General features: G+C 41.6%; 1 protein-coding gene across 17 annotated transcripts in view; it reads left to right on the forward strand.

The window, feature by feature from the left end:
- AOPEP (aminopeptidase O (putative)) overlaps positions 1-15,784 on the forward strand; it is a 358,110-nt gene that overhangs the window by 70,213 nt on the left and 272,113 nt on the right. For all 17 annotated transcript variants that reach the window (XR_001108893.2, XR_010337006.1, XM_012461952.2 and 14 more), the window contains one exon: positions 6,027-6,272. Coding sequence is in view for 15 of the 17 variants with exons in the window: in XM_012461952.2 (XP_012317375.2) it covers positions 6,027-6,272 (246 nt within the window). In the remaining 2 variants the exon portion in view is untranslated. The remainder of the gene's footprint in view (positions 1-6,026; positions 6,273-15,784) is intronic.

The following is a 15,784-nucleotide window of genomic DNA, read 5'->3' on the forward strand; positions in this document are numbered from 1 at the left end:
TAAGTATGAACCAGATAAAATCATTCTGAGGTTTTAAAAAATTAGTATAGGCCATTGGACATTTACTGGCAGCCTGTCTAGATGCTCAATGGTTTCTAGCTTTGAGAGCCAAAAGGGGGAGAAGGGGGATACCCAGAAGATGCACAGTGCATGCATCATGCTTTATTCCTGGGATTTTTATCCCCAGCTCAGTTGAATCATTTTTCCTATTTACAGAAAGTCACTAGGTCAGTACCTTCTGGTGAAGAAAGCCCAGAGTAATGGTACAGATGGTTAGTTACTCCTTGAAAACCAGCTAAGATATACCCCACTGCAGATTTCTTTTGTGTTGGTTTTATTTTGCCATGTCACTTTTACTAGTACCACAGTAACTGCGGCCATTCGTCTTCATCTTTCAGAGATGAAACTATGTGCTCTCTCTTTGGATGGGCACATATTATTGCCTGCATTTTGCTTTTTTTGGCAGAAGGGAGGTAATTTCCACTTCTTGTTCAGTACCTTGCCTATTTTGGGCTGTCTTTCCTGAGCTATATGAACATCCTAGATTGCATATTAGATTTTACTTCTGTATTCTTGAGGAAAGAAGGGAATTGTGGGCAGAAGTGACATATTCTGCCTTCACATGGGAACTTTAATTTCATGTGAGATCCTCGTGTGCTCTCTTCCCTGCAGTGGAATCACAGAGAAGGCTTTGTTTTGTAATTTCAGATGGCCTGAATTTCTGAGTGAGGATGACAGGTACTCTGGAGAGTCACTTAGATCTACAGTGGACCTGGTATTAGCAAGAAGTACACTGTTTTGTGTTAAGCCACTGAAACACCAGGGTTGTTTGTTAACAGCATATCCTAGCCTATTCTGAATTGATACAGTAGCCATTGGATATTCGAAGTCAGAGAAAGTCTTAATCTAAATATCATCTCATTTAGTCCTGAAGATAAGCCTGCAAAACAGATTGGATAGATTATTATTCCTATTTTATAGATAAGGATATTGAAGCTCAGATAGTAAGTAAGTAGCAATACCTGGATTTATATCCAGGCTTGACTCCAGAGACAGGTGAGTCAGAATCTTACCTGGAGACTTTAAAAAAACTATATGTAACATGAATGCCTCACCTGGAGTTTGATCCACTTTCCTATCTGGAGAGTCACTGCCATGATTCGAGCTACCATTATTCAATGGAGTGTGTCATGTTGGAACAGAAAACAGAAGTGGAGAGCAAGGCCTTTGAGCCTGAAAGTGACATTCTTGCTAGTTGGATATGGCTCTTTGGACAGAGCTACACTTTTCCTTATCTGTAGAATGAAGGCTGTGTCCGTGGGTTCTCAAATTCTTGATAGAGAAGAAGTACTCTTTTTTATCTAAGGCATTGATTGATTGTTGGAGGAGCTGTGCAGTTGGAAAATGTGTGCCTTTGAAAGGCTAGGGGAAGGCAAGGACTGAAATTTGTTATTTTGCTTTTCTAGCCATATTCCAAAGAGATGTGGGGTTGGAGAGTGGGCAGCAGCCACTGACTCTGTGCTCTCTCCTTCCTGCTCAGAAGCAACTTAAATGGCTTCTTGGTTTTCTTGCATCACTATTCTGAAAGGAGGAAGAAATGGTCAAATCAAATGAAGATTCCGGGAAGAGATGGTGTCTAAAATTCTTGTTGGGCTTTAGGGGAAGAAGCAGGTACAACTCCTTTCTTGTCCTCCTAAGTTCACCAGTTGAGGAACAGACAGAGGAGATACAAATAAAGGTTTTATTATTGACGAAAGCTGGACTGAAGGAATGCTCAGGTGCATGGTCTCAGTGGGTTTTCTGAGACTCCATTTCCAAATGAGACAAATTTACTCACCCAGTTCCCAGCCCAGCTGGACTGCTGCTGGCATCTGCAACACAGATGCAGAGTCCGCCTGACACATGGCAAAAACAGGCCCAAAAGTGCACGCTCTGTGGGCAAGCAGATTCAAAAGAGAAAGCCTGAGGTGACCAAGCCAGTCAGGTACACTGGGCAGAGAGATCAGGGGTGCCACCCTAGGGAAGCGCGTCTTTTTATGGAACTGTGAGGCCCAGTGAACAGGATTCCTCCCATGCTCCCTTCCAGGTGTAATAAAGCTGTGATTAAGTTCTCCCGTCCTTTATCAGTATGCTCATCCATCAGGAATATACTGCTGATAAAAGCATAGCTTACATTTGCTTAGTCCTGCCCCAGCCGTGTGCTTCATGTGTGCTGTCTTTAGTTGTCGGAAAGTGGCTTTGTGTTTTCATCCATTACGTTTCTGACTTCATGCAAATATTGCCAGCAAAGGTGCTCTGAAGTGCCAGTCACAGTGGTGTTTTTGGTTATGTTCACATCTGGTCCCTTTTGTCTTACCCAGCGCCCGTTCTACTTCAAACCTTCCTAAGACCACCAGTCAAATTCATGTAAATCCATCTTTCACAGGGGCCTGCTATACCACAGGTTTTCATTTGCCTAAAGTGTTCATCTGGTTCCAGAAATTTGGCCAAAGTGTTGGTCACTGAACTTAAGATCAGTGTTCATATGGGTGAAATTATAGTAAGAACATTCCCTCTTCCTGCCCCACTTTCACACATGCTCCAGCCACTCTGAGTGAGCATTTTAGTAAATACCTTGATTATAAGGCACTCAGATAAACTGTTGAAAGTTTATTAATTTTATTCAGCTGTAGTATAACCTTCTTCAGCTACAGGGGAATCTTTGTGTTATGTTGCTTTAACCTCTTGAGGCCTTTGTGGGAGTCATACTGTTTAAACATGACACAGAAACTTGGATAAAGTCCAGAGGAACTTAGCAAAAATGATTAAAGGCATGGAAAATGGGCACTACAAAGAAGAAAATGCATGGAGACTGATTATTTGAAAGAAGAATCTGGTGGTGAACAGGTCTTAGAGTTGTAAAGTATATGGAAAGTTGCTTTGATAGAAAGTGCAGCATTTTTGAGTTGGTGCTGAGTCTGTGGAAGACCATTACTTTGTAGAAGTACAGAATCAGCGGGGCGGGTGGTTCACGCCTTTAATCCCAGCACTTTGGGAGGCCAAGGCAGGTGGATTGCGAGGTCAGGAGATCGAGACCATCCTGGCTAATATGGTGAAACCCTGTCTCTACTAAAAATACAAAAATTAACTGGGCATGATGATGTGTGCCTGTAATCCCAGCTGCTAAGGAGACTGAGGCAGGAGAACCTCTTGAATCCAGGAGACAGAGGTTGCAGTGAGCCCAGATTGTGCCACTACACTCCAGCCTGGTGACCATGTTAAAGTTGGGGAAAAAGAGGCCCCAGATACTGAGTTGCCTGCCTTGGTCACAAAGAGCCAGGCTGAGAAGACACTGAAGCCCAGGTTTCCTGATCCCTAGGTGGAAACCCAGGAGTGGCTTCCCTGATGCCATTTCCATTTCCTCTGTGGGAGCCTACTCTTCTCACCTGGTCAGAGCTTGACTGCATTAAGGTCCTGGATTTTTTCCCAGGCTTTGATTATAACGGTACTAATTCACACAACTAGAATCATTTTCATCATCTGAGGTAGTACCTTTTATGCCCAGAGAGACTCTAACTCACCTTGTTCCTGACTGGAAAAGGATATGAGAGAACTTACCATGGAGATGGAATATTCTCTGTCAGGTTTAGGTTGTATATGATCATCAGAAACTCATCAGGCCAAACACTTTTGGGTGTATCCTTGGCTACCTCAGTATTCTCTAACTTTAGGTTTCTTGGCAGCAAGAAATAATCTTTCCCCGTCATGTGTTTAGAGAGGCCATTAGAATGACCTTCTGCAAAATTGTGCTATGGTAGATATAATTTAAACTTAGGCCCCAGATTTGTCCAGAAGATGCCTGTACATCTCCAGTTTCTGTTGTTTATCATACTCTGAAAGCTTTACAATAGAGACTATATGAACTGAAATTACTATAGCACATTATATATCTGTGTAGATACATGAGAAAAAGACATCGTGGTGATTAATTTAATAAATGGCCTTTTTCACTTTGGGAGACCTTTGACTACATTCATACACCAGCACAGTACTTGTCATTAGGTGGGCATTGCAGCCTTTTTTAGTTAAGTGTCCATCAACAGGCACTTTGACTCACTCTCTCCACAAAGCAAGGTTATCATCCAGAGACTTTGGCCAGAATTCAGTGTCAAGAATTCTGTCCTTCATGTCATCTTCCTCTGACAAGTTTTTATGGGTCTCCACCCATTTTCTTATTCTCCACTGTGGTGAAATGCCTTTGGGTGCTGGAAGCTGTGTTCTGTGTACTATGCTGGTGGAAAGTGAGGCTTTTCTGTACCTAGCCACATTGGTCTCCTGAGCTCTGGCCTTGGGTAAGTGAAAGATACTTCATAAATTTGGAGAGGAATTATTGTTGCATTCTGCCCATATTGGGACATACCAGCATCTTAAGATTTTTCAGTATTCACTGTGAGTCAAGTGAGCACCTGTAGTTAGAATTGGCTGGGTGCAGTGGTTCATGCCTATGACTCCAGCACTTTGGGAGGCCAAGGCAGGAGGGTCATTTGACACAAGAAGTTTGAGACCACTCTGGGTTACAAAGTGAGACCCCATCTCCAGACTCCATCTCTTAAAAAAAAAAAAAAAAAAGCTGGATGTGGCAAGGCAACACACCTGTAGTCCCAGCTACTCAGGAGACTGAGGTGGGAGGATTGCTTGAGCCCAGGAGTTGGAGGCTACAGTGAGCTATGAGCCTGCCATTGCAGTCCAGTCTGGGCAATAATATAATAATAATATGCTGGGTGCGGTGGTTCATGCCTGTAATCCCAGCACTTTGTAAGTCCAAGGCAGTGGATTACCTGAGGCCAGGAGTTTGAGACCAGCCTGGCCAACATGGTAAAACCCCATCTCTACTAAAACATACAAAATTAGCCAGGCGTGGTGGCCTGTGCCTGTAATCCCAGCTACTTGGGAGGCTGAGGGAGGAGACTCACTTGAACCCAGGAGATGGAAGTTGCAGTGAGCCGAGATTGCGCCACTACACTCCAGCCTGGGAGACAGAGTTAGACTCCATCTCAAATAAATAAATAAATACGAATAAATAAATAAAGATTAGAGGGGTTTTTCATTATGTTTGAATAAAAGACAAGTTATTAGGTGAAACAATGGAGTACCGTTGGATGTAGCTTTGAGTAGATAAGTTCTCTTGAGGACTGTGACTCAGGTTCTAGGAATTTTCTTTCAGCTCTGCCTTTGATGGAATAACTGGCAGTGGTCAGATGAAGCAGGCTGGGGTCTGATCTGTTTCCTTAAAAGGCTGGCTCAGTTAAATTTGTGCTGAAAGTGGGTTGGGAAATATTTTATCAAAAGTGCCTCTGTATTCCTTAGTAACAGCTTTTGATGGGCTGTGTTAAGAACATCTAGATCACCATTTAGTAAAATGGTTTGTGTTCTTTTGAGAAATTTGAACCTGTAACTTTCATTTGGTTCTTGGTTCTACCTCAGTCCAAGTCTTTTATTCCAGGTAATTCCAGAATTGGATATTTAATTTGTGTGTACTGCTCCTTCCTTTGTGAGTTATGAATTGTCTCTAATTTGGAGATTGGTCATATGGTGATACTTGAAAACACCTAACTGAAGGCAGGAATTGTTTGTATTTTGGTGAGAAGTTTTATTGTTTTGACTCCCCCACAACAAAGTCCCCTGTAACATATTAAAGCCCCGTCTCTACTAAAAAATACAAAATTAGCCATGCATGGTGTCTGGCTAATTGTTGAATCCTCCGGAACAAAGTTTATTCTAAAACAAAATTTTACAGCTTTCACTTATCTTAGATTGAAGCTAGTCTGTTGATTCAAACACATCAATAAGTATTTGACCTGTAAATTTTCACTGCTTTACAGAGCCAGTCAAGCCAAGAATTGAAATGAGCAGTCTTTGCTTGTGAGCCTGTCTGAACCTCTGTCTCCTAAAAGTTGTCTACATCTGCAAGATTGCCTCACCTCCACAGCAGGAAGAATAAACATGGTTTACCTTAAGTACATCTATTTATTTTGTGTTGTTCCCAGGCATGTTGGTGTTTGCAGTCACATGGAATACCCCTGCCGCTTCCAGAACGCTTCTGCTGCCACCCAGGAGATCATTCCTTATCGGGTCTTTGCCCCCGTGTGTCTCAAGGGTGCCTGCCAAGAGACCCTTCTGCGGCTGATCCCTCCTTGCCTCTCAGCAGCACATTCTGTTCTGGGAACACACCCATTCTCTCGGCTGGATGTTCTCATCGTCCCTGCCAACTTTCCAAGTCTGGGGATGGCCAGGTATGTTGTTCCACTGTGGCACTTGGGGTACCTAGTTTTGGGAAGTTCTTTGACTATGTCTTGCTTTACTTGAGCTCTGTCAGAGCTGTCATTTGACTAGAGTGGAAGGGCTCTGGTTGCTCATGCTTGGAAATCTCATCGCTGCCTTGAGGGACAATTTTAATGCAGACTCCCTCATGCATGAGCCTTTGAGTGTCATGGGCTCCATTCAGACTGTGTTGAAAAGAAAAGGCTTACATTGTTGCTGGGATTGAGAAGACGTAGTGCCCCAGAGTGGTGAATGTTGGATCACGGCTGATCAGTGGCTGTTAGCTTGGATGATGACAGCATAATGCTAATGAGCCCAAGGTTATAGCATCAGGCTCTGGGCACAGTAACATGACTTGGTCCCAAGGCCACAAGCTACTCACCTAATCCTGACCAGCTGTCTTGTCCATTCTCACCACTGGTCACAAGGGCAATGACTTGAGAGTCCCTGTGTCAGATAGACTGTGGATGGATCAGTGTAAATCCATCACTACTGCTAGAAAAACAACTCAAAGCAGGTAGCTTACTGTGGGGGCTGTAGGAGAAGTCACTTGCTACTATTTTTTTAATATGATAAATGCACTTTTCCTATTGTGTCTTGGTTTGGTTCCTTGTATTTATTTAAGCTAAAATCTATTCATTATTGCCATTGTTCAGTCATTGATGGGTATCTGTGTTCCACTGAGAAAAGATAGGAAATGGATTCAAGATTTTACTTGGTTATGTTTCTGTTTGGTGAAAATCTTAATCATTAGCAGTGAATACGCTTGACTAAGGATGAGAAAAATAAGCTCATCAAAACATGTGACTTCAAGTTTTTCCCCATTAGTCAAGGAAATTCCCGCTGCCAATTAATTCCCATGCTTTTGAGCAGCTGTCATTTGTGGTGTTTTCCCTGAAAACTGCACATGTTCTTAGTAAAACCATGAGCAGAAAAGAATTGACCAGAACATTTGCTTTTGATCTTTACTACGTACGTAGACTTTAAAAAGACTGGCTGGCTCGTCTTAATCCTTGAGGAGGTCTGAGAAAGTCATTTAGACTGATTTTTATCCTATATTTATGAAGGTAATGGGAATATAGAAACTAGGATAATTATATATATTTGGTTATGTGTATCATATAATTGTCTTGGATGTCTATATATAGGATTTGTCATAATAGGGGGGCTTCTTTTGTCCTTTTGAAGAGTCTGCTGGACTTAATTTAAGTAGAGGTATTGGTTAAGAAAGAGTTGTTCATTAAATGTTTCTTATTTGTACACGGGTTTGAGGGGCCGTATTTACTTGGGAGTTTTTAGCACTTTATGAGAATTGCAGCTTTTTAGGGCATGTTTGCTAGCAGTTCCAAGCTCTAGCCTGAGGGAACCAAAGGCAGAGTATTTTTCACGCACAGGATTCTGTTTTCTATAGCTCCTTCCTGACATCAGTCTGCCAAAACCAGAATGAGTTGACCTGCGGGCCGTTCTATAAACCTTCTCTTTTCAAGTTTGCATGCCCAAGCAGGTAGGGCGTGTGTTTGCTGCTTTTTGCGACATTTAAACATGCTTAACTCAGTTTTTTTTTTTTTTTTTGAGATGGAGTTTCGCTCTTGGTACCCAGGCTGGAGTGCAATGGCATGATCTTGGCTCACCGCAACCTCCGCCTCCTGGGTTCAGGCAATTCTCCTGCCTCAGCCTCCTGAGTAGCTGGGATTACAGGCACGCACCACCATGCTCAGCTAATTTTTTGTATTTTTAGTAGAGACAGGGTTTCACCATGTTGACCAGGATGGTCTCGATCTCTTGACCTCGTGATCCACCCGCCTCGGCCTCCCAAAGTGCTGGGATTACAGGCGTGAGCCACTGTGCCCGGCCTAACTCAGTATTTTTAAAGTAGTAAGCCTAAGTAACATAAGGCCTAATGGTCCTGGGCACAAATGTTGAAAAATATGTTGGTGATAATAACCTAGCAGCAACAAAACTGCTTTTATGCTTAAAAGTAGGAGAACTGTACATTCAGAATTTGTGATTGGTTGTAAAATACCATTTTTTTTTCTTCCTTTTTAGACTGTGGAAGTAAAGTCTGCCCAGGTCTAGAGGTTTTCCTGCACTTATTACCATTCCCTGGATGAGAGCTGTAGAAGGGGGATTGTGGTATCTTCCACTGCCAGTTGGGGTAGGGAAGGGAGTGCTCTGTTTTTCCAAACTGACTTCAATTGATTCCACTTGCTCGGCTTGGCTGTGTCAGGATCCCAACACCTTGGGCCACATGCAGCTGAGTGGGGTTTATGACTAAGCTGGCTACTGGGGCCCTGCTGCTTTATTTATGGTCGAGGCTTTGCTTGAGGTTCTGTAAAGCAAAGCTGGAACAAAAATGATGGTTTTGTAAGTCAACTTCATACCCTAAACAGGAATAGAGAAACCTCAAGGCTAGGAGGAGTCATCTAAAAAGACCTCCATTGTCCTCTTAGTTATAATATGCTGAGAGGTCAAAGGACTTCTTGGTAAAGTAAATAGCTCTTTCCTGAGTCCGTATTTTATAAACATGTATGCAAGATCATAAATTCCATACCTCTGGACTTCTTTAGTGATTAGGTCTTAATTGTAATGAATACCACTTTATACCATTTCAGTATTCTTTTTTGGCAAATGACATTAAACATTCCCACATGAACTAAAATGGGTGAATTATAATTAACCATTTTAAAGAGTTTCTGAGAATTTTGGATAATATTAATAATGATTCCACTATTTTAAATGTTATATATCATAGTTTTTATGACTAAACTTAAAAGTCTCTTTGCTTCTGTTTTTGAGCTTGATTCTGGTACTTCAGTGAAATGGGGGAAAAAACACATTTGTAAAACTTGAATGTATGATAATGATAAATCGGTTGATTAGAAGGTAAATAATACACAGATATTTTAGAATTTTGAATGTTTTTCAAACATATCAGTAACTAGAACACTTACCAACACTTTTCTTCTTGATTTTTGTCACCTTTTAATATAACAGGAGCCATTACTAATTGACCCCCACTTTTCTTCATGATTTTTGTCACCTTTTAATATAACAGGAGCCATTACTAATTGACCCCCTCCCCTACCCCAGTCCTTTTCTGAATCCCTGTTCCAGAGGAGAGAGGCTTTTGTTCTGTTCTGATTCTGAGAAAAATCACTAGTTTGCCTTTCAGATGCTTTCCTCAGTGGGTGTGTGTGGGCTTTCAGTTTTTGTTTCATTGTGTTTTTGCCTTCCATAAAGACTGAATCTGCCATATCAGGAACCATAAAATGTACATTTCTTGGCTTGACTACTATGATGTCTATATGAAGATACGCATGCCTTTAAAATGCGTCTTTGAAATACACACAGCTCTCTTCCTGTTGGTTTAATTAATATTCTAACATTTCCATTGTGTCCTTGTCTGTTCTCAGAGTCTTTGCTGGGGATTGACTGGCAAGCCTAATTTCTTAGTTTTAAGAAATACATGAAAGGAGCCGGGCGCGGTGGCTCACGCCTGTAATCCCAGCACTTTGGGAGGCTGAGGTGGGTGGATCACAAGGTCAAGAGATCGAGATCATCCTGGTCAACATGGTGAAACCCCGTCTCTACTAAAAATACAAAAAATTAGCTGGGCATGGTGGTACGTGCCTGTAATCCCAGCTACTCAGGAGGCTGAGGCAGGAGAATTGCCTGAACCCAGGAGGAGGAGGTTGCAGTGAGCCGAGATCGCGCCATTGCACTCCAGCCTGGGTAACAAAAAGCGAAACTCCGTCTCAAATAAAAAGAAAAAAAAAAAAAAAAAAGAAAGAAAGGAGCTCGTCATCACACTTACATTCTTTGTTATAACAGCAGTAATGTTAGTGGAATAATATTCTAGAACCAGGCTTATGACAGTTGCTTAAAAATTAACACCTTAGTCTTACGTCTATATGTGTGTATAATAAACGCTTTGCTTCACATTTGTCTTTCGGCAGTTCACAATTACATGTCATGGGCATAATTAGGTTGGCAGAACTACCTTGCTGACATCTAAATACGTTCTTTTTTTTTCTTTGTATTTGAATTTCATGAATCTCCTGCAACTTATTTCAGAGTGGTTTTCTGTTAAGAGCCCAGAAGTTTAAAAACCATGTGCTCTTCCGCTCTGCTTCATGGCGCAGCTATTCACGTGCAGCTTCACCCTTCGTCCCACTGGGAAAATTGAGAGGAAGAAGTGACTACAGTGTGGCCGTTGACAGGTGACAGATTCTGTGACCTCTTCCCCACTGGTTCTATACCAGATAGTCTTGATCATTTGCTTATTGTTTATTTATTCTTGCAATAAATATATATCAAGTGTATACTGTGTGCCAGATAAAACTCACGATGCAGAGTCTACAAGGGTGAACGAGATCGATGAAGTCTCTGTCCTTATGGAGTGGACATTCAAGTCAAGGGAGAAAATTAGTATACGTGAAACAAGTAATTAAGATGTATGCTATGAAGAAAATAAAAGGAAGTCAGTGTCAGAGTGGGAGAATCGGTAGCATTGTTAGGGTGAGAGGGAAAAGCTTCCTTAAAGAGTGACATTTGGGCTGAGACTGAGGAATAAAAATGAATCAGCTTTGTGACCATCTGATGGAAAAACACTCCAGTCCACAGGCCTCCAGATGAGAACCACTCTCATGAGTTGGAGGACTAGAATGAAGGCCAGGATGGTGGCAGGTCAGTGAGCTCTTTAGAATGGCTTTCCTTAGCCCCATCCTTAGCTTGGGTGCCAGGAGCAAAAGAGCCACTAAGAAATGGCAAGATTGAGTCAGGTCCGTCATTCTAGGCAGACAGAGGTTATGGGAAGAGATCAAATCTTTTTTTTTAAATTTTCTTGGGACTGTAGATGTCCATATCACCTCCTGACTGGCTAATTAGAACCTGATTAGCTTAGCAGCTGCTGTTCTTCAGCAGAATTCTCCATGGCTGAAGCTCTCAGAACACCTGGCACCCAGCCTGGCAACTATCCCTTTGTAGAGAAGGGAGAAGTCTCAGATCACCACGTTCTCTTCCCCTGGTTGCTGTTGATTCTTTGCAAGGTTTTTTGACACCATCGGTCATAGAGAGGGAAGCTATGTCTATATATTTACTCATCCTAGTTTTAAAGGTTTTTTGTTTAAAAAAAAATGAAAATAGGATTGACAAGGAGCATAGAGAAAATTACCAATTCAACGTGCTTCACTATAAGGAAAAACTATAAAGCTCCCTATTACACAAGGCTTATTCTTAAAAGATTTGATTGTGCAATAAAAGACTTCTGAATGCTTATACTAGTTCCTGACTATTGCGTGCACAATTTTCTTAAGTACCTCAATTTGCAAGTAAATGGTATGCATGTACATGCCCAAGAATGAATGTAACCAGCTTTTTCCTCCTCCTGGGTTAAACAGGGTGTTGTCCTGTTTATTCTTATCTCCCAGCCAATGTGTAATAGAATAAGCAAAACATAACATGCTGGTACAAAGGGCCTGTTGTTTTCAGCTTTCTAATTGTGCTCCTTTCTGCTGGGGAAGGAAGCAGTCGTAAATTTCTGTCATTATCTTAAGTAGCAAGGTTTCACGGCTTTGAAAATTTTTCTTTGCTTGTTCTTTGTTGGCTTTACTTGAATTTTTGATCCCCCAAACCAAAACTACCATACTTTTAAACAATCCTTCTTTGGATTTCAGGGGATGTGACCCCCTGATTTCAAAGCAAGATGCAGCCATAGTAATTCTTTGCCTCAGGAATCAGATTTTGAGCCTTAAATTAGTATGACTTTCAGTTCACCATGGATGCCAACTTCTCTACTTTCTCTGACGTGCTGCATATTTTTGTTTTGTGTGTGGGTTTTGTTTCTTGTTATTGTTGTCATTTCTTTCTCAGATTTTAATACATTCTCAATTTTCTTTCTGCATGGATTGTTTTTAAAAAGATGTTGAATGGGCATTTCTTTCCCTTGTTTTGCAGTATAACTCTTCTCTGCTTTTTTGAACAGGTGGGTGTGAATTATAGAAAGCAGCTCATACCATCCTTTTTTTCTTTAAAATTTTAATCCCTTGTTTACTGGCAACTCTGCTGTTGCTGTAGAGATGAACAAACAGAATGAGTTGTGAGCTGTGAGGCACATGCAAGGTGATTTATGATGGTGTGTGCGTCCCCTTTGTTGCTTTCTTTGTGTTCACTTTCTCTATTTTTTCTTTTACTTCTACTTTCCTTCTTGAGAAAATTAACTTTATTTGCATCCTATGTTATAGGGAGGGGCTTTCCCCTTCTAATGTGTTCTGGTTCTTTCATTTTTGTATTCCTGAAATAGTAACTGGTATTCATAAAGTGATGTTCTTCTGGGACTCTGAAAGCCCTTGGCTGGGATAATTTTGTTGGTCTTGACAATACTGGTTTGTACTAAGCAAGGTAGGTAGTGAGAATGCATGTGTATGTTCCATTTTTTACAGAGCAGGTATAAGAGGATATATAATGTCCCAGAGTCACTTAGAAGCAGGAAGTCAGGGAGACAAGTAAAATGGTCTCATCTTGGGATGGCTCTGGGAGTCTGGCAGTTCAGACTTAGGCAAAATTGATCTTAACTGTTTCTAAGGCAGCGCATTATTGCTTCAGGGTCTCCCCCACCAAAACCATACTGTCACTGTGATTGAAGATAACATTGAAGATCAGCATTCACTGTGGGCTGGCTTTGAGGCAGCCATAGAATCTGGATACCAGGCAAATTTCTGTATCACATGAGTTCTTGGGGGCCAGGGTCTCCCTCTTCTGTTGGAGCAACAGGCAGAGTGAACTCACAGCTTTTGGGTTAGCTAGAATCTTCTTTTTGCCATCAAACAGCTGTGTTGCTTGTCAGATCGAGAAGTAGCATCTTATCATCATTATGCCATGCTTCTTCACCCTCTGAAAGATTATGCTTAAGTGTTTGGTTTTCTTTGAACTGTTCTCCCCACACATAGATTGATAGTCCTACCTTCAGAGAACACTGCTGGGGCCATCCCTCAAGAGAAATTGTCAGGCCTGTGAAAGGCCTTCCTGAAGCAATCATTCCTCTACCTGCCTTTGTAATCGTCTCTCTATTGATGTCATCCCAGGTTCCTAATCTCTTCCAGTCCTTGTGCCTGAGACAGCCAGTCCGCACCACCTTGCCATTTTCTCCATTGCAAAGAAAGGCTTTTTCCCGCCTTCCCACTTTTGTCTCTACAGAAGCATCATTACTGAGTAGAACGTACTCTCTGGGTGAAAAAGACCAACAGAGTTCAGTGCACAAAGTTGCCTAACTTGGGATATTTCCAATCTTACAAGCTCTTTCTCCTTAGACCACTACACAGAGTGAGCAAATACTACCAGCTTCTGTACTGCTGATGTATGCATGTGGGCATGGCACTGTTAAGTATTTCTTTTAAGGATAGACTTCTTTTAGGGAAAACAGCAACTCTGGAAAGTCCCCAGGCAAGGTACAATGTCTGAACATGCTCTGCTGGAGGGAATATTGCCAAGATACAGCGGGAGCCCACCTGTGTGCCACAGAGCCCTGTTTGCATTATGTGGGTGAGAAATTGCCTCGTCTCTACATGTCACCCCTAATCGTAATTGGAAGAGTGTCTCAGCCACCTTTTCTTTAAGGGAAGTGTTAACTTGATTATATTAAAAGGCCACAGATGTGAGGGGGATGCGCCCTTCAAAAATGGATTACTTTTTTAAAAAATTGAATACCAAGTGAGAGTTGAGATATATTGCACAAATCTGCCCTGATTTAACCCCAGAGTGGAGCTTATAGTAGTACGTGTTATATTTCTTGGTTAACTAACCATGCTATTTATAGAGGTGACTCCTCAGAAAGTCTAGACATTGTTCCCAGAAGACAGAATGCCAAATCTGCAGTCATTGAACAAACCAAATCTGCTCCTTACCTTCCCAGCTAGCTTGCTAAGAATAGTCATCTCCCTACTTCTCACCATAAAATGGAAATCTTGGAACTTCATTCCAGAAAAGTGTGAATGATAGTTGGGCTCCCCAGCCAAGACTTAGGGTAGGCAAGGAGGAGGAGGTGCTCCTGTGAGTGTGGCACTACCCACCTTTGGTCTGTGCTCCTGGGAGCCCACCTTGCTAAGTTGTTGGAAACTGTGGTTAGCAGGTCCTAGTTTCTGAGTGGGTCTCCTCTAAGCGGACATCCGGAGGACCTAAGGATAGTGCTTTTCTTTGGAAATGAGCCGGCTGCAGTTTTTGCCTTTTTTTGTAGGTGTGCAATCTTGGAACATCCTATTGAAAGCTGGCAGTTGGAAAGGGGTAGATGGGCAAAGCCAAGAACTCACTTGATAAACATGTATCAATGGACAGGTTTGATGAATGCTGATGATGCTGTGGCCACAAGGAAGTATGAGACCTTTAGCCTAAATCTAAATTGGGAGTTTCTAAAGTTGGTTTCAAGGAAGACTAGTTTTGTGGAATCTTAATAATGTGGGAAAAGGAACTGTGGGTTAATTAGTTTAGGAAATAAATGGATTAAACAAACTTAAAAGGGATTCCTTACTGGAGGGCTTCTAAGAAAGCCTTTAATATCCTTATGATCCTGATTTAATATCCTGGTATATCTGTGCATCTTGAAGACAGAGACAGGATTTGTAGTATTCCCCCAACTGTTGTGCTCAGGGAGCCTTTTTTTTTTTAATTAATTTTTTTTATTATACTTTAAGTTCTGTGGTTCATGTGTAGAACATGCAGGTTTGTTACATAGGTATATACTTGCATTGGTGGTTTGCTGCATCCATTCCCCCATTATCTGTATTAGGTATTTCTCCTAATGTTATCCCTCCCCAATCCTCCCACCCTCTGCTATCCCTCCCCTGGCCCCCAACCCCAATAGGCCCCTGTCTGTGATGTTCCCCGCCCTGTGTCCATGTGTTCTCATTGTTTAACACCCACTTATGAGTGAGAACATGTGGTATTTGCTTTTCTGTTCTTGTGTCAGTTTGCTGAGAATGATAGTTTCCAGGTTCATCCATGTCCCTGCAAAGGACATGAACTCATCCTTTTTTATGGCTGCATAGTATTCCATGGTGTATATATGCCACGTTGTCCTTATCCAGTCTATCTTTGATGGACATTTGGATTGGTTCCAAGTCTTTGCTATCGTAAACAGTGCCACAAATGATATTTTTATTTCTAGATCCTTGAGGAATCTCCATACTGTCTTCCACAGTGGCTGAACTAATTTACACTCCCACCAACCGTGTAAAAGTGTTCCTATTTCTCTACATCCTCTCCAGCATCTGTTGTCTACTGATTTTTTAATGATCACCATTCTAACTGGTGTGAGATGGTATCTCAATGTGGTTTCGATTTGCATTTTTCTAATGACCAGCGATGATGAGCTTTTTCTCATGTTTGTTGACTGCATAAATGTCTTCTTTTGAAAAGTACCTGTTCATATCCTTCAAACACTTTTTGATGGGGTTGTTTTATTCTTGTAAATTTGTTTAAGTTCTTTGTAGAT

The sequence above is a fragment of the Aotus nancymaae genome, unplaced genomic scaffold (assembly GCF_030222135.1).
Source record: "Aotus nancymaae isolate 86718 unplaced genomic scaffold, 86718_ANA_hifiasm-v0.15.2.pri h1tg000041l, whole genome shotgun sequence".
NCBI lineage: Eukaryota > Metazoa > Chordata > Mammalia > Primates > Aotidae > Aotus > Aotus nancymaae.